Source organism: Odontesthes bonariensis, chromosome 4, assembly GCF_027942865.1.
Source record: "Odontesthes bonariensis isolate fOdoBon6 chromosome 4, fOdoBon6.hap1, whole genome shotgun sequence".
NCBI lineage: Eukaryota > Metazoa > Chordata > Actinopteri > Atheriniformes > Atherinopsidae > Odontesthes > Odontesthes bonariensis.
In genome coordinates, this window is record NC_134509.1 from 30,645,177 (window position 1) to 30,664,256 (window position 19,080).

The 19,080-nt window shown below is 39.8% G+C and overlaps 1 protein-coding gene across 2 annotated transcripts; it reads right to left on the reverse strand.

The window, feature by feature from the left end:
* Positions 1-7,063: 7,063 nt before the first annotated feature.
* LOC142379408 (uncharacterized) lies at positions 7,064-15,798 on the reverse strand. 2 transcript variants are annotated; one of them, XM_075464562.1, is made up of 13 exons: positions 15,609-15,798; positions 15,238-15,327; positions 14,581-14,637; positions 12,092-12,160; positions 10,889-10,945; positions 10,693-10,761; positions 9,978-10,034; positions 9,779-9,841; positions 9,506-9,574; positions 9,276-9,338; positions 7,720-7,853; positions 7,461-7,561; positions 7,064-7,362 (listed from the first exon to the last, which is right to left on the reverse strand). In XM_075464562.1, exons 1-13 carry the CDS (start codon positions 15,739-15,741, stop codon positions 7,221-7,223), a joined length of 1,104 nt encoding a protein of 367 aa, XP_075320677.1. In that variant the 5' UTR covers positions 15,742-15,798; the 3' UTR covers positions 7,064-7,220. The 2 variants fall into 2 exon arrangements, with proteins under 2 accessions (XP_075320677.1, XP_075320678.1); XM_075464563.1 differs by lacking the exon at positions 9,779-9,841.
* Positions 15,799-19,080: the final 3,282 nt, after the last annotated feature.

Sequence of the window (19,080 nt, forward strand, 5' to 3'; positions counted from 1 at the left end):
CTCAAAAATGTGAGTTTATGTTCATTTTTGAAAAATTGAGGAAGGCTCTGAAAACCAATGATAGCAGATCCAGAATATGACCACTTTAGCGGAAGCTAACCTCTCACCTTTACATGCACTCCATCCGCTATCTGTAAATATCATTGACACCTGAAAATTAAACAAAATTTAAAGGAGTGCATTTTCTCATCAGCTGTATTTGAGAGGTGTCACACAGGTGCTGTGTGAACTATCTTTCTGCCTCATTGCGTAAAGTTCCCCTCACATATCCAGGGCAGCAAAATGGAACAATCTGCATCATTCCAACTCTTTTCTGCTGTAAAAGTCTTTATTTATTTCCCCACAGTTTTCAGCTGTGCCACCATTTGGCTCCTTTGAAGTCCAGTAGCTAAAATAGAAAAAATAAAAGATGTGACAGAAATTCAGTGAATAATTTTTTTGTTTTTTTGTTTTCAAGATTACAGATTAAAATTATTCATGTGAACATTGGAAAACAAGAATCATTTATGAACAAGCAATTAAACTTAAATCTTGTGTTCAGTCGAGTCCCATCCACCCATTTCCATGTTCCTTCTCTCTCAAGATCATTCAGTCCAATCCACATTCGCTTCTTGAAATGGTTTGCAAAATCCTAGGTTAAAAGAAGGGAAATCTAACAATAAATATGAACTGATGTAAAAGTTTTCTCTGCCTCAATGATCTTTGCATCCATTCACTATAATGCTTTTTATTCTAAATGATGTTGGTATTATGTTTTTCATGCACAGAGATTCATTCACAGACATACCTGTTCCTCTTTACTGTTGATAATCAACAGGTCTGCACCTTTTTGGCACAATCATTTCTACTTGCTTGCCAGGTTTGTGCGTCAGAGGAAACATAATAAGCACCACCTCTGAAAAAGTTCCATCCTTGGTGAAAATCAGAGAACATTCATTTCAATAATTTCTTCAGATTTATAAAAGAGAAACTGACTTACATGAGGCTTTATAAATCTGCCAAAAATAATGCACATTTCTGCGTTTATGTGTAAACAGACATGACCCAAGTAATTTAGATGATAACATTTTTTGAGGGAGAAGACCATAAAAGCATCACAGTGACATACTTCCCCCAAAATAAGCCCTGGATTAGTGACCCCAAGGTGCAGCTGCACAAAAAAACTGATAAGCTTCAGGGAGGTAGACAGTATATCTTTGAGAAGTTTGAAGAAAGGGCTGAAAGTAAGTGAGAACAAAAAGGTCCAGAAGAAAAATCTGGAGAGCAAACTCCAGTATTCAAATTTAGAACAACGGTATTATTTTCAACTTGACACCAGTTAGTTTTCTCACCTTTTTTTTTGAAAAGTATTTTTTTATTTGTCATAAAAAAAGTTGTATGTTTGGATAGTGAAAAATGTGCAATCGTTATCTTGACTCTCTGTTTATCTTTGTCTCTGTGAAGGTCTGACAACCTGTCCAGGGTGTATAGATTCATAATAAGTAAAAATGTGGTTGTTTTCTGCTCAGTTGTTAATTTTTGAATCATACTTGTAATAACGTGCCACTTAGTCAACTTCACAGGTTCCACTTTATTGAACACTTGCTGCATGCATCACTCATTACATACTAGCAGCATACCTGCTATCTATTTATACTTGACCCCGAGGACCCCTGGTGGCCTAATCTAACTGCCTGAATGAACACAGTAACACAATCACATTACAACAATACTGTATAATGCTTTAATCATGAGTGCTTATAGACAATATAATGTAATAATAATAGTCTCTCTCTCTCTCTCTCTCTCTCTCTCTCTCTCTCTCTCTCTATATATATATATATATATATATATATATATATATATGTGTGTGTATAATAAGATTAAATAATTAACTTTAACTTACACAATGCAAGACGCAGTGAAATATTAAGAGTGGCCTGAAGGATACACAAGAGACAGAAATTCACGGTAATGCCTATGAGCAGTTTTCTTCCCGGGTACAACAAAACCATAAACAAAAAAGTTAAGTTTACATTACTGCCAATGAAATTTCATTAACATGCATTTATTTACTAAAAACCAGCTGCAACTCTTAATGATATTTGTTTAAGCTTTAACCTGATTTAAACCTCAATTTAACATACATTAAACTATGTCTTTACTCTTTATGAGCTTTGTTTGTCCATGTTCTCAGAAGATAACGTGACACATTTGCAAGGTGCTATATGTAGATCCCTATTGGAGGCTGTGTAGAGTGACATGTTATGTAGGTTTTGAAGACTTGCTTGTAGAGAAATTCTGCAATGACCTGCATCTTCATGATGTGTCTTTGGCACTGAACAGTAACAAAAATGCTTGTGAAAATTGCTGGCGAGAGATCAGTATCATTTTGAAAATGTTTGTGCATGATGAAAAAATGCTGGAGAAACAGAGTGGAGACAGTGCCGAGAGCCTTTTCGTTCCGGTCTCAGTCATCTGGTGCACCACCCTAGTGGAAACCTCTGGGACCAAGCGCAGTACACAGGCAAGTATGTGAACGATTATACCCATGACGAAGTAAATATATTCCTGACCCAACCAAAAAGCCAAACCTCATGTCAACCCTGTTGTATATCACTGGCGATTATCCTGAAATTTTGAAAACTTATTCTAGCTACAAGGAAGTGTGTAGATACCCCTTATCTCCCTACTCTAGCTGCACAAAATAAACTAGATCATAACAAGGACAGGGCCAGAATGCCAAAACTTCCTGATTAACCCACTGAAGTGACACATCCAGAATGTCTCAAAATCCAAAATGTCTCAAATACCCTACTTTACCCAGAGCTTAACCTTTCTCTCTCCTCCTTTTCCCACTCACCTCTAACTTCCCCTTCATCCTCCTCCTATCCATAACCCCACCAACCCTCCTTCATTCTAGCCTCTCCCAGTTTCTCTCCCTTATTTCAACTTTCCCCCAATTCCCTTTCCTTGATCCCAACCTATCCCTAAAACAGTTCCCCTCCAAAGTCTTCCAGTCACTCTCCCCAACTCTTTCTCCCCACCATATAACACACACAAACAAAACGGGGGCTCTGGACTGTTCCCAATGCACACACCAGCTCAGCATATCCAGACCACAAGGCATTTTTGATACTCCTGACACCAACAAAGCAAACTCCACCATATACAACTTACTTCATTTTTCACTTTGTTTCTTCTTACCTCCTTTTCCCCTCCTGACTAAGCGTACAAAAACCAATGTGTCTATACATGGTCACTACTGCGGTAAGCCCAGAATGATCGACCAAGACAGCACATTTCACAGCACTTGGAGTATACCCACAGCCAGCTTTGTCACTTGAGCACCATATTTAACATACAACCATATACCCAGGGTACCATATACCCAGGGTTTTGACCCAGTCTCAAGGGAGAGTGCCCACCTTTAATCTCAACACCAAACCCTGGTAGCTATCATGCAGTCTAACAGCAGTCTTTGTGGCTGAAATACTCATAACACACACACAACAGTACACACTTGTTCTGCAGTAAGAACACAAAGACATAACTAAAAGCTTCTTCTTTTTCTCCTCTCCCCCTCTCTTTTTCTTTCAACTTCATCTTTCCTCTCTTATTTTTTTTACCACTCCCCTTTTTTATTTTCTCCCTCTCCCTCTCCTGCTCTCTCCACAATCTTTTTCCGCTTTTCTCTTTTGTTCTTCCTTCCCCCTCCCTACCATTACCTTCCCATTTCCTATTCCTCCATTCTGCCCAAATAGTAAAAGTTTCAAGACTACCTGCTGAAAATAAGTCTACTAAGAAATAAACTTCTTCCTACTGGAGCATTTTCTTAATTCAAATGATAATATGAATATCTAAGTGACATTATCCGGGAAATGAGATCAACAAATAGTGTGAAAACAGTTATAAAGCACAAAATATTCACAAGAAAGACTTTATGACTAGAATGTAACTCCCACCATTTAAGCTTTTGCTTTCTATATCTTGATGATACCCTTATGGTTAACTAAAATAAATCTTAATGGATTCATGGTCATAACGGGCCATATTTCACCCCAGTAACCGTGTTGGACTAAAGTCGGTCTGTGAACTGCTTCTTGTTTTTGGCTGACAATGTAGTACGTTCTTCCTCATTTTAACTATTTTTAATGATAAAAGTAAAAAATGCAGAAACAGCGACTCTCTATGTAACCTTGAGAAAACGTCTGCTGAAAACATTAGTTTTGTTCTTGATCAATGAAACTATGTATTACATGATAAAAATAACCTGTGAAATCAGCTGTAACCACAGTCTGTACTTTGAGTTTCTCGTGAAAAAGATATGACAACATGATATGAGGTTGGTACATGGTACCAAATGGTAAAATGGTACATTTGATATATTGTTTCTGCATTGAAATTAGTGAACACATTGATTCGGTTGTTGTTAGGTGGTCATTAATTTAAGTTATTGCTTTGACAGTGTCCTCTTGATTTTGTTGGACTGCGTCAGTCACCACAGTTGGCTCCATGATATACGACTGCCCCTGTTTCTGTGACCAACATAGAAAAAATATATTTCTACATGAATGTTGTATCACTTTTATTTTCAAATATAATTTCATGGTGAGTCTGTTGTTTAATTGAAGATTGATTTTATAGCCTTGCCCATCAAAAACAATGATCACAAGTAACCAAAGTTTTGTCAGATGAGTTGTATTGCTCAAGATTCAAGATTCATTTATTTAGTTTTCATACGACAATGACAGAAAAATTGAAAAAAAAATACTTTTGCACTGGCTCTGGTTGGTGTTTGTTGACCCACTACTTTCATTTGAAGCAAAAATCCAAACAAAGTAAACAAATAAAACCGAAAGAAGAAGTAGAAAAGACATTAGAAGTGAAGGCAACAGTTGCACCAGTGGTATCAGAGCAGATAACACTGTGACCCCCAAACTGGGAAAATGGTTCCAACAGATCCAAGTAACAACATCAGATAGATTGTCAAGAAGAATACAGTCCTTGCAGCAGCTAAGATGCTACGTAGAATCTGTATACTTTACCAGATTTGAAGCAGGTTTCCCCCATTAATTGTCAAATTAAGGTTGCTGGTGAGTTCAAGTTAATAAGTAAATCATGAAGCAACATTGGTGGTTTGAGCATAATTCAAAGCAAATTACATCATGGCTTGTTGATGTAGGCTAATCTGACCCTTTCATCGCAGTATATAACAGAGAGAGTTCTTTTGTCAAACTTTTAACTCACTATTCACTGGTTTTTTGGAAATGAGCAGCAGAGTTCCAACTAATTTATGTTTTAGTGTTGGCATATAATAATCAGTGCTATGACATTGTAATATGGCAAATGACTCATAAAGTGGGTAAAATGAATGAATTAATGAATGTCAGTTTTGATGATTTGAAATTTAATTTCTATATAAGAGTTTGCTCTTATATAGAATATATTGGGTTACACAATCTGTTTGCTTTGTCCTGCTGTCTGAGCTAACATACAATATGTGTTAACATAGCCAGACTCCCAATAAAGCTGCTCTGATTCACATATTTTTCTGTTTCTCTGTTTCTGTTTAAACCTTAGTCACTATTAAAGCATTTCAATGCTGTTGCTTTGTTTTGAACAAAATCCTGATTTTGTGATCACCATTCAACTATGTTACAGACAACATTTGTGCAGTAATTCAACTACAGCTTCATGTACAATTATCTCTCAGGGAGAAAGTTTGAAGGTACATAATTTCTCAGCTGCTGCTTTTGACGAGCAGAGTAGAGGCGGTGAAAGATGTTTCTGCAATGGGGGAAAAGATCTCTTTGTTGTGACGCAGCACTTGGAATGTTCGTCCTAAAAGTCGCTAGATTTCTCATTGAATCCTTTAGGCTCTTGTTATTATCTTTCAGTAAATATCAGATAGAATAAGCGAGCAGCAACAACAAACTATTGCCTTGTATACATTGTGGTGGGTATTTGCCTAAATTCCTGTTTGCAATGCTCTGAATGGATCGTATGTCAAGCACAGCGGTGGAATCAGCTCATAGTGTTTGTGGTATTACTTGTCTGAATGTTTTTCATCTGATTTCTGTGGCATACTGGCTGGTTAGGTAAGATGGCGTTTTAAAAAATGTAGATGTATATTATTTGAGTCACAAGATGCAAACTGTGGGAACACTGAGAGATGAGTAACTTTTGCTCACAGCCAGCGATAGCAAATGGAAGTTAAGAGATCAAACCAGAAATAGAACAGATAACTTTGGTGTGCTGCATTAGGTTGTGATGAGTATGAAAATGATTTATAAAACTTAAAAGCCAAGTTTGACACATGCATACATCTGAATGTATGCCCTGATGCATTTTGATCAGGCTATGAGATGGTACATGGTACGGACAATGGAAAGTGATCAGATGCAAAATGACTACATAGGCAAAGGTTTGAAGATCATTTACACTACAGCTGATGCCTTACAAACATGGCAGAATTTATAGATGAATTTCCTCACATTGATGTTGTTGCACAAGCTTAATTTACAACCTGTTTGAAAGTACCAACCATCATTCCTGTCCCAAAAACTGCTTTAACAGGTTTACTGTAAGGGCACTCTGCCTCTTTACTTTACACAGGACAACGCACAATGAAGGTGCATCAGTCCAACCTTAAAACAAATTAAGTAAAAAGAGGGTTTAATGGGGGTCATAGATGATGCACTTCTGAAACAAAAGGCAAAGAAGGTAATCAAAGCCAAATCGATGTATTTGTTTTGGTACAGAAAAACACACCTTTCTACATTCCAACGCTGTTTTCATTGTCTCATCTAACAACACTGCCATGCTACTTGACTGCACACATTGAGAAGGCATGATTCCACCTTTGTTTGGTCAGTGCGAGCAAGCAATGGTAAGCAGGCTTAATAACAATGTGAATGCTTTGAGAATAATGTCTGATTAAGAAACATATTAAGGCTTTATAGAATTTAATTGCTGTATAATGATAACAGAAACAAAATGATAAACGTTTAATGTTTCAACGGTTGATCAAAGCACACCTATTACAGTCTTTATTTTGCAAGTAAAGCAGACTACAGAGCAGTGTGTGGCTGAATCTAACCTCTCACTTTACATTAACGCAAAGCCGGTAAATCTGTATATGGCAGTCGTACCTGAGAAATACTTTGAAAAGGTGTGATTTATTTTCCAAAGCTTTATTTGAGAGCTACATTTTACAGTTTTATTTCTGTACTTCTCATCTATTCAGGAAGTTTCATTTCACAAACCCAGTAGAGTGATGTGGAGCATAATTCATCATTCCAGCTTCTTTTGTTGTCAAAACTCTTAATGTTCGCACAGTTTTCATTTCTTCTACCATTTGGCTCACCTTCAGTCCAGTAGCTAAAAAAAGACACAAAAAGAGGGTCAGAATATCGGTCAGATTTTACCTGCTTAGTGGTTAACAAGAGTGATTTAAATGGTATTTAAAAAACTTAAACCTTGTGGTCAATCGAGTCCCATCCACCCATTTCCATGTCCCTTCGATCGCTGAGTCAGTCAGTCCAATCCACATGTACCTTTTTAATTGGTTTGCAAAATTCTAGTTTACAAAGACAGACACCAACATGAGTCAACCATCAGGAGGTGATGTAAAAGTATTCTCTGCCTTGATGATCTTTGCATTCATTTACTATTGTGTGTTGTATTCCAAAATATATTGGTGTTATGTCTGTCATGCACACGGATTCATACACCTACCTGTTTTTCTTCACTATTGATAATCATCAGGTCTGCACCTCTTTGAATACAGTCATTTCTACCTCCTTGCCAGGTTGTTTTGGTAGAGGAAACATAGTAAGCACTACCTCTAAAAAGTACCCATCCTTGTTGACCTTCGTACAAAAAAAAACAAAGAACATCAATCTATCATTAATATCAATCAACATAATTACTGGAGAAATATTAGAGAGAAATTTGAGTTAATTATTTATCCATGTGTCGTACTAACTGCGTGTATTGCATGTATGTTTATTATGTAACCTCACAACCACAGAAGTCTTCATCTGTGCTATTAAAAAGAAAATGTGACGGGGAGTGTCAGGCCTTTTAGTTAGGAAATATGAAGACAGGAGAGAGGGCAAACCTTGAAGGATGCACACTCAGTAGAATGAAAGGTGAAACCCCAAGGCAATAGGTAGAGTGTTCCAGAGCTGTCTCACAGCATGTTTGGTCTGTATTTGGATGTTGGCTAAATAAATGCAACCAGCTTGCACTTTGCTGTCTACAGAAGATTATTTTGGTCACATGTCTCTTGACTTTATTTTTTGCCACTGATATAATAGAATACTTTATCAAAGATTTTGAACCTGCAAGCCAGTCCGACTGAGGTGACAAGAGACAGGGGGATATAGTGACAAAATTTCATACATTAGGCTAAAAATAAACACATGCACAAAAAACAGACAAAAAGAGTGCAAGAATTTAAATGATTTTGCCATACATTATTTGGTGATTTTGTTAAAGAGATCATGAACAAATCAATACTGAGAGCACAACACATGAGAGCCAGCTCCTCAGGTCAAGACTCAGCAGTTCACCTTCATCTCTAGGAGAAGGGACGCTCTTTTGATGACAGCAATGTATACATTTTGGACAAAGAATATAGCTGTTTTGACAGAGGAGTCAAATAAGCCAGCCATGTTAAACTGGAAAAATCTTCTTTGAGTAGGAGGTGGTCTCAGGTATCACCTTACCAGCACTAACAATACAGCCATGACTCTTCTCCCCAGGTGGGTTCACAACCATTCATATGTTGGATCTTCTGACCAAAACTACCTTGATCAGGCAGGTGAACAACTTACAGGTAATAATGACTCAAATTACTCGCTCAATGATCAGGTGAGAAAGTGACACATATGTGACCTTAATGACTTGCCAAGTGTGGGTAGATGTTCTTTCAACTACTTATCAGCTGAAATTCTCCTCCAACTAGTTAGAACTAAAAAGCCTTTCGGATGTAATAAACGCTTTTGGTGTCAGATTATGTTTACAGTCTGCTCTGCAGTCATGGACATTTCCTATGAAGTGTTGTCTGAATCCACCATATATGATCTATTATTTCAAGTGGGTCCAATGTGACGTTCAGAACAAATTATAAATCAGGGTCAGCATTAAGCAAAAAGTTATACAGCTGCTACTTTACAAATGTCTGTTACGGAAGTTTTGTCAGACTTAATGTCTGCATTGCTTAAACGTGAACCATTTGTTGCTGAAATGTCAAAAGCTAAATGAGTTAAATAAAAAGAGGTTCTCACCCAAGTATTTTAGGTGTGCCTTCAAGTTGTCTCTTTCTTCAGTCACTGCACGATGCCTCACATCTGTTCATTGAAAAAAAAGAGTTTTGTCTTGTCACAGCAGAAAAAGTGCAGGTGAGGCAAATATGGGTGCGCACACGCAAGTGATCAGCTCTGAGAAATCCTTATGTAACATGTAAAAACTATAAAAAATTGGTTTCCTCTTGGATTCAACATCTGATGATACTTACCAAAGTCATTTAGTTTCCTCTTGAGCTCATCTCTCTCTTCAGTCAGGTTTCTGTTAGTGGCCTCAATTTCTGAAACAGTTTCCACAATTTATTGGATTCATTTTCACTGATAAATTGTTGATTTTCCCAGGCTTTATAAAAGATACTTTTCATGTTACTGCCCACATGATAACCATAGATCCTGATACTGTATACTTGCATGAGGAAGTCATTTTTAAAATATATTCCCCTCTCTAAATGTAGTGGAGCAAATGTCTTGATCTTTAAACTTACCATAGATGGTTCTGTTCAGCTTGTCTCTTTCTTCAGTTCGATTTTTAAGACTTGCCTCGATGTCTGATTGAAATATTGGCAAAATTTAAAACAAAGTCCACAACAAAAGACATATTCACTTTACTGAAGAATTCTCCCTATTTCAGTAACTGTTAATCATTTATCCCGCCAACATTGATGCTTCCACCATCCCACTTACCATATTTTGTCTTCTTTATCTCATCTCTCTCCTCAGTCAGAGAATTATGATGTAAAGCTGTCATTTTGAGAAGATAAGTTACTTGTTATGTTTGACACATAAGTAAATTTCATCCATCCATCCATCCATGAACATTCTCTCCTAAGGTAATTAAGCAATTTATGCTAACTGTTAAGTTGCTGGTTTCTTTTACTTGATCAAAGACAAAATTTGGGACTTTCATGTAGCTACAACAGTAACATAGGTAGACATAATGTGTGGACAGGTGTGTTTGGACCCCTTTCAAAGTAAAAAATAATAAGTGATGTATCAGTGACTGCCTCGATCTTTTATATACAGTCTGGTTTGTGCCTGAAGAGCACGGGCACAGATGCATGAAACTGTGTAAATTCATGAGTAAAACTGTGTTAGCACAAAAGCAGAAATGTGTATGTGCATTGTTTTCAACAGATGTATAAAGCCATGTGTACATATGGTTCTCTTTTATGAATCTAAACCTTTGAGAAATGATACACACATTTATTCAAATTCAAATTCATGAAACTTTATTTAATCCCGGGGGATAATTAAGCAAGCTGAACCTGATTTCTACTCCCATTTTTAGCCATGTATGGGTGCGCACACACAAGTGATCAGCTCTGAGAAATCCTTATGTAACATGTAACAACTATAAAAAACTGGTTTCCTCTTGGATTCAACATCTGATGATACTTACCAAAGTCATTTAGTTTCCTCTTGAGCTCATCTCTCTCTTCAGTCAGGTTTCTGTTAGTGGCCTCAATTTCTGAAACAGTTTCCACAATTTATTGGATTCATTTTCACTGATAAATTGTTGATTTTCCCAGGCTTTATAAAAGATACTTCATAATCATTTATCCCGCCATCATTGATGCTTCCACCATCCCACTTACCATATTTTGTCTTCTTTATCTCATCTCTCTCCTCAGTCAGAGAATTATGATGTAAAGCTGTCATTTTGAGAAGATAAGTTACTTGTTATGTTGGACACATAAGTAAATTCCATCCATCCATCCATCTATCCATCCATGCAGAGATCCCCAGACCTCTTTCATCTTTTCTTGGGGAACAAATCCTTCCCACCAAAGTTACGATCAGTACGATCAAACAGACAGGTAAATCAATACTGTGAGTAATTCTCACAGTCTTAAATAAATACAAATGTTATGTAGATTCCACTAACTCACTGTGAGCTGAAGTGTGGGTTTATTGACTAAAAACCATGTCTGTATATTAACTTTATTGTATTAAACCATTTTCTGGTCTCAACACTTGAAACAGAATTGCCATACCTGCATTATCATTATCACCAAAACTTGCTGGTTTGTTCTTCTTAATCTGAGACAGTATATTTATATAGGTTCCCTGTCCCTATTGTGATCAGTTTAGATATTGACACACTTGACTTTGGACCTCATCCAAAACATATTTTCACCTATCTGAATGTTAATACAGTAAATACACAACTAATTTTAATACAATATTTTTAACAAACTTCAGTAACATATCTATTGTAGATAAAGTTTGATTATGTACAGTGCAAGTGAAAAATGGGACACAACTGTCCTTTCATTTTGAATGAACAGGTGTGCCCAGAGTTTTACTGGTAGTGCATTAAGTCAAAACATCCCATTATTTTACTGAAAGTAATCTGATATGATGCCTTATACATACAGCCATTATATTTATCTTGTCTTAAAATTACATAAGTGAATCCATGCAGTCATTATAAGGACAGATAAATCATCATACTTGTCATACATCAACTTGTTCCTCTATTCAGTCAGAGAATTATGCTTTGAAACTGTTATTTTGAGAAGAAAAGTTAATTGTGTCATTCCCATTACTTGCAACCAATCCATATAAAATTCACAAGAAAACTGACAATTTACATTATATCTAACTATATTATATATATATTCATAAATCACACTCATTTCGAGAAACTACTTTTATTTTTCATCTAGATATAAAAAACTTTAACAACATAAACATTTACTTGCGCTTCGTTTAACAACTATAAATTACTATTTGAGTAAACATCTGTTGATTGATAATAGTGTACAGGTAGACTGTAGTTTAATCATCATACGTACTCAGGTCATCCAGCTTCCTCATATGCTCATCTCTCTCTTCAGTCAAGTTTTTGTTACTGGCTTCAATGCCTGAAACATATTACCATAACTGCAATTTAATTGATTTAGATACAAACAGGAAACCCGGCTATCATTTGACAATTGCAGTAGGCACATATGAGCGTTACCATACAAGTGGACTATCATGTTTGTGTACTCTGGTTGGATCACTATGATGTCTTGTTGTGTCTTTGATGTGTAGTTGACTCACAGATCCTTTGTAGTAAAAGTTTACTTATGTTTACTTACCAGTAAAAAAAAAGACTGGACACAACTGCCCATTCATTTTGAAGGACCTGGGGCCTCATGTACAAAGGGTGCATACGCACAAAATAGTGGCGCACACACATTTTTAAGTCAACGATCAGATGTATCAAGAGCGAAAAGAACGTGGAAATGTGCGGTGCTTCACGCCAACTTCAGGGCTGGCATACGCACTTTTCTACAGCTGTTGATTCTTTGGCGACACCTAAGGTGATGTTGGGAAACTGTTATAATAAATAAACAATTAGTCTAATTGTCTAGTTAGACATTGATGTGCACATTTCAGATACATGAACAATTAATACTGATAAACAATTAACACACCTATGTGTCTGCAATTACACGAGTGGATATAAAAGCATGTGCAAAGTGGTGATATGCATACCATTAAAACAATAGCTGCTTTAGCAGTATTAGAAGACTTTGCAAATGGTGCAATTCGAAGAGAGTGTGTGTTCACTAGACAGAGAGGATTTGCTGGCATATGATGGCGACTCATTAGCCGTTTTGAAGGAAATCCTCCTAGAACTGTGCGCAGAGCTGCGGCCGGCGTTGAAGCGCAACACAGCGAGGAGCCATGCGCTGCCTGTGCTCACAGGTGATGTGCACACTGGGGTTCCCATTGCAACCGGGGCATTTCAGAGGGAGCTGTCCAACCGATTGGGACTGTGCCAGTCTACCCTGACCCGAGCCATGCCAGCCGTGTGGGACAGAATTATCCGCATCTCAGCCATGTATATCAAATTCCCACAATGCAGTTGAGCAGGCCAACATTAAAGCTCAATTTGAAGCGAGAGCCGGTTTTGTAATCGGAGCTATCGACTGCACACACATTGCTATAAAAGCGCAATTACATGATGAATTTGTATGTTAACAGGAAACATTTTCATTAGATCGATGTACAGATCATATGTGATGCGTAAATGCAATTAACCAACATTGTGGCGAGGTGCCGTGGTTCAACGCACAATTCATACATTCTGAGTAACAGCATCGTTGGGAACAGACTACAAGGTGGCACTGTGCGTGATGGCTGGCTTCTTGGTGAGTAACTTTATTGTGTAAAATTTTGTCCTTATATTATTCCCCCTGACGTGCATTGAGTATGTGCGCCCCCAATTTCTATCCCGTCTTCACTGCATCTTAGTCGGTGGTTAAAGTTAGTTTCTTGCTGTTTTTTTGCTGGTTAAACTTCAGCTTGAGATCTTTCTAACAAACCCCTGATCGTCTCTGTGGGCATATATTAATAACCCTGTGCGTAAAGTGTGAAATGTCTTAATCAGCCTCACCTTTTCCCCGGCGCACTTCTGCACGTTACTGTATGAACACGTTCGTTGCGAGTTACACAAAAACATCGGTATTTAGCTTGGGGGTAATCAGAGTCACCCACATGTGCTCCCACCACCCCAGAGAGAGCAGTGTCACCCATAGTTGCGCCGACTCTCTGTTCAAACAGAGTCGGTCACCCCCCTACTCGTCTGTTTTGGCCACTCTGCAGCGGTGGGCAGCCAGTCTCCGCTTCACATCCACCTTAATGTCGAACCACTTATTCTTCACCTCTGCTTGTGTGCGCTTCTCAGACCCCACATCATTAACAGCCTCACACAGGCTCTCTCACCCACTCCTCTTGCGTTTGCTGCTTATGCCGGAGGACAGCGTGCCAAACAACACATTTTTGCGGGCCTCCACTTCAGAAAGTAGCACCGACATCTCACTTTCCGTGAAGTTCTTTTTTCCCAACTTATTCATTCTTTTTTCTTTATTTTCTGACCGTACACAGAGGAGAATCGCAGGTGCAGGGCTCATTTAAATATGATTTGCGTATTTAAGTAGGGGCGTGGACAGGGAGGAGTCGGGTGCTCCGACATGTGCGCTCAATTCCACGTTGATTGGGATGTACAAAGGAAATGTGCTTGGATTGATGCGTGCGCACAGATTCATACATCCGACGTTGGAGGTCATTTGGGTTTGAGTGTACGCCATGTTTCAATAGGAAATCCACGCAAGTCTTTGTACATGAGGCCCCAGGTGTGTTCAGAGTTTTTCTGGTTGTGCATTAAACAAAGTAATCTTACACTTTACTGAAAGTATTATTATATGATGCCTCCTACATGCAGCCATTATATTTATATCATAATAAAACTACATAAGTCAGTTCATGCAGAAAGTTATATCACCATACTTACCAAAGGTGATGTCTTTCAGCGCGTCTTTCTCTTCAGTCAGGGATTTATTCTGTGAAGCTGCAATTTTACAACCAGAGCATAATGACAAGAAAAGAAGAAAAAACTAAAAGAAAAACATTTATTTATTGAACAGTACATGTAGGATGACATTTGTGTTTTTCTACTTAAATATGAAAATTATTCTTCATATGAGTTTAAGATATTTCCCAGTTCTACCTAACCTCAGTGCCAAATTCTATTTAGTCAAGAATATTTTTCAAAACCTCCGAGCATGTGACTGTCATCATAGGCAGGGCACTTACACAAGTGTCAATGCTGCTAATCTCGTAGTAGTCACTATTTTCATTTTCCTGTTTTAGTGGTGTAATGCTAAGCTAAGCCATTTTTGTAAAGGAACTCCAGCATTGTCAGCAGTTACCCTTACAAACATCTGCATGACAACAGAAGAGTTTCCATATCAGATGTTTTCTAAACAATACAAACAGTATCCATTACATTATACAAAGGAGCAGGGTTATTTGTGGTGTCTGATCTAACTCATTCTGATGTAACCGCATTTGTGGTCTCTATCTAAAGTCCTTCAGATGTTGCCTGCAAAAGCTCGGAACTGAAGTTCACATGTGAAAACTTCTTTGGTAACATGTCGGGGTCACTTACAATGAGCAAGACTCAAGTAGATGATGAGAGTGGTTTGTAGGACACAGATTACTCCGAAGCTCACTGCAACCAGTCTGTACAGTTGTACTCCTGCGTACACACAAATAGACATGCACGCACACACACACACGTGTGTTTATCACTTCAATTCAATTCAGAGACACTATTAATGTAAATGGAAAGTAAAATGAAAAGTAAACTCAGTCAAGCCAATTTTGTGTAAGCAAAGTATTTTTCAAAATGTCAATATATATATTAACATTTGGACAGAATGTTGATGTAATATTAATGTTAACGTTGTTTCCCATTTCACTTTAATGTTTCAAACTAAACCTTTAAATTATTATTGAATCAAAAGACGTCCTTCTCACCGGCTGCTGCAGAAGTCACTTTGCTGTCTTCATCTGAGTGGCTCTTCAGTGCATCATTACTTGCTGAAGGATTGTTCAAGTTCTCATATGCCATAGTAGACAATTCATGTTCCTCTTCATGGAAAACCATCATTATCTTGAACACTGGAAACTGATAAAAGCGTTGGCTGAGTTTCTTTGAACCCCACAAATGCTTGTCGTCTATAGTTGGATTATCCTTTTATAGTTTTCTGCCTGAAATACCAGTACTTCCTCATTTTTACAATGTGACCTATTTGTCCCATCAACTCAGCAGTTTGATCAGCAATTTTGTTGAAAGGTTGAAAATCCTCAAAAATCAATGCTGGGAAGCATTTCTCAGTTTCCTCATTTTTGCTGCTCATTATTTTCACAGAGGCTTGTACAACAGAATAATTTATTTAATTTCATCACGCACTGTATTCTATACCCGCTTAATTCAACTCAGGGGCAGAAACTTTACAACAAATATTTGTGTAAATCTAAGACACAGTGGCATCAGATAGAGATTGGATTTTGACCATGTGGAGGGGGCGTGGTGCATCAGCTGCAGGAGAGAGGTGTGGAGAGAGCTCAGGGGAGCAGCACCAGGTGAGTGATTGGAACACAGGCATCCACTTGGCTAATCACTCTCCTTTATATAACACAGTAGCGTGCTGGAACCAGAAAAGAGAGGAGGAGAACGAACCGGCTCGCAGCACAGGAGGAGACCGGATCGAAAAGAGCTGAGCAACAAGCCGAGCAACAAGCCGAGCAACCGAAAAGGAAAAAGAATAAAATAAAACGCCTAAACTGCCACCAGGTCTCAGTCTTCATTACAGCTGATAGAACCCGCAGTGGCTGTAAGAACGCCACATTGGCGCCTGACCAGGGATCAGCGAAGACAGGAGATGACGGAACCACAACAGCCGATCACTATGCTGGCCCAGTTGCTGGCGGAGGTCGCAGCGATGAGCCGGGACCAGGCGGCTCTCAGCAGGCAGCAGCTGGCAGCGCTGCAGGATCAGTCGGAGCGACAGACCCAGCTGCTGAAGGTGATGGTGGAGCAGGCCGGAGCGGGAACACCAGCTCCCCCACTCGCAGCAGTCTCACTGCACAAGATGTCGCCAACGGATGACCCACAATCGTTCTTAGAGATGTTTGAGGCAACGGCGGAGGCATGCAAGTGGCCAGAGGACGAGTGGGCGGTACGGGTGCTTACCTCCTGTCGGGGGACGCCCAAACAGCGGCGCTGGGCCTCCTGGCGTGCGCTCGCGACTACAATGCGATCAGGAGGGCAGTGTTGGATCGCCTCGGCTACTCGGCGGAGGACCATCGCCGCCAGTTCAGGGGGATAAAACTGGGCCCCACGGACCGGCCGTTTACCTACGCGCAGCAGCTGAAGGGCGCGGCGACTAGGTGGCTGCAGCCGGGGGGATCTAACGGCGAGGAGAGGATGCTGGAGCAGATAATCCTGGAGCAGTTCATGGAGGGGCTGCCGACGGGGACGGCAGAGTGGGTGCGCTGTCACCGACCGGTGGACCTGGCGACCGCAATCACCCTCACAGAGGACCATCTGGCGGTCTTCTCCCGGGGCCGGGCACCAGAGGCTCGGCCAGCAACGCCTAGCTGTCCAACACCAGCGCCCCGAAGGGGGCAGTTCTCAGCCGAGCACCCACGCCTCACAATTGCCCGACCATCGCCACTGCCCCGCACTAACCTCTCACGTGTCTTCCCACCCCAGGTTCCGGCCGCTACAGGGGCTGCTCCCGACCCGCAGAGGGTCCCTCAGGCAGCAGTGCAGGAGTGTTGGAGGTGCGGGCAGCCCGGTCACTTTCGCCGCGAGTGCCCGCTGATGGAGGTCGGCCAGGTGATCCGGGTTGTCGGCCCTCCAGCACCCTCCCCCGGTCCAGGAGGGACGTACAGCGTTCCGGTAAGGATTCAGGGGGGTACACATCAGGCAATGGTGGACTCAGGCTGCACGCAGTCCATAGTTCACCAGAATCTGATTCGACCCGGGGCTTTGATAGAGGCGGGGTGGGTGGATATTAGGTGTGTACATGGGGATATTCACAGATACCCTGTAGTCCCAGTGGAAATTCGCTATAAGGGAAAAAAGCATAGTGTGAAGGCTGCGGTTAGCTCCCGCCTGGTGCACTGGAGCTCCGCGCCCCCCCCCCCCCCCCCGTTCTGTGATTGGTTCCCAAACTCAGGCAAAAATAAGGGCGGTGGTTTCCAGGCTGACTTTGCAGTGAGAATGAAATCGAGCGCAAAGCAGCATGGGAATTCCCAGTCTAACATAAACCAACGAAAGAGCATGGCTGTGTTCGAAACCGCCTACTTCTCCTACTATTCCTACTAGTCCTACTTTTTTAAGTTCCCGGATGTACACTAGATGCATACTAGATTCGCCGAAATGTTGAGTATTCATCATGAGGTTACTTGTCACACTCAAACTACCCAAGATGCAACGTAACGTGACGTCGCCCATCGCCATTTGAACGGTCAAATTCCGTTAACGGGACGAGAGCAGTCAAAACGGCATAACCGGAAGTGCGTTGCTCACTGCGGCTAGCTTTAGCAGCGCCGAATTCGTGGGAACAAAATTGTAAATAGCCGGTATTTTGTCAGATTTTCAACACCTTGGGGGTCTAAATGACTACTTTCTCGCCTGAAAATGTTTCAAATGTTGCTAAAGTTATATATTTACAGAGTTTATAGCTTAAGCGAAATCAGCTTTTCAGGCTGGCTGATTTCGGCTCGGGCAGGAGTGAAGTGCACTGTGTGTAAACGCTCTGCATACTGTCTGATCGATGAGTATGCCATTTTCAAGTATGTAGTAGGTGGTTTCGAACACAGCCCTTGACTCCGTTGTGACTGATGGTATCTATTTTGAAGAGATCATCCGATCATCTGCTGGTCTCCATTTGGGTTCTTTACAACAATCTCCTCAAAACTGTAATAAAAACAAAGTTTGGATTGTCCTCAAATAAACTGTAGACGGAACAGCGAGAGCTCTGACCTTTGATTTCCAGTTAATAATCTTCATGGAAGGGATGACCGGAGGAACCAGGGAGACTTGAGATTTATCTAGAAAAAGGAAGTGAAGAGTCATTTGTTTCAACATTGAACTTTGGTCACATGATTACACCTCTAGACTTGAAAATACACTTACTGAAGCATATTCACAGATGTCTCTCACTCAGACTGACAGACCATGCACTGATTTCCAAGACATAATTATGTAGTCAAAAAGATCACGGGCATACAATCATTATTATTAAAAAAAAATATGAAAACAATCATTGTCACTCACTCACTATATAATAGCTTAATCTAATTTGCCCAAATCTGTGTGCAAATCATCTCTAGCTTTTATCTACACCACTTTTTGCACATCTTACTAACAAATTTGATTGATTGTAGTAACTTCTCATGTAAACAATACAGAACCACTGAAATCTAGGTATGCTCT

Bases quoted from the DNA above. Each gene is read 5' to 3' on its own strand.
- LOC142379408 (XM_075464562.1), bottom strand. From the start codon at position 15,741: ATGATGGTTTTCCATGAAGAGGAACATGAATTGTCTACTATGGCATAT. The intron at 15,328-15,608 runs GTGAGAAGGACG...GTGTGTACGCAG, and splicing joins AGTGACTTCTGCAGCAGCCG to GAGTACAACTGTACAGACTG. The intron at 9,339-9,505 runs GTAAGTATCATC...TTCAATGAACAG, and splicing joins GAGGAAACTAAATGACTTTG to ATGTGAGGCATCGTGCAGTG.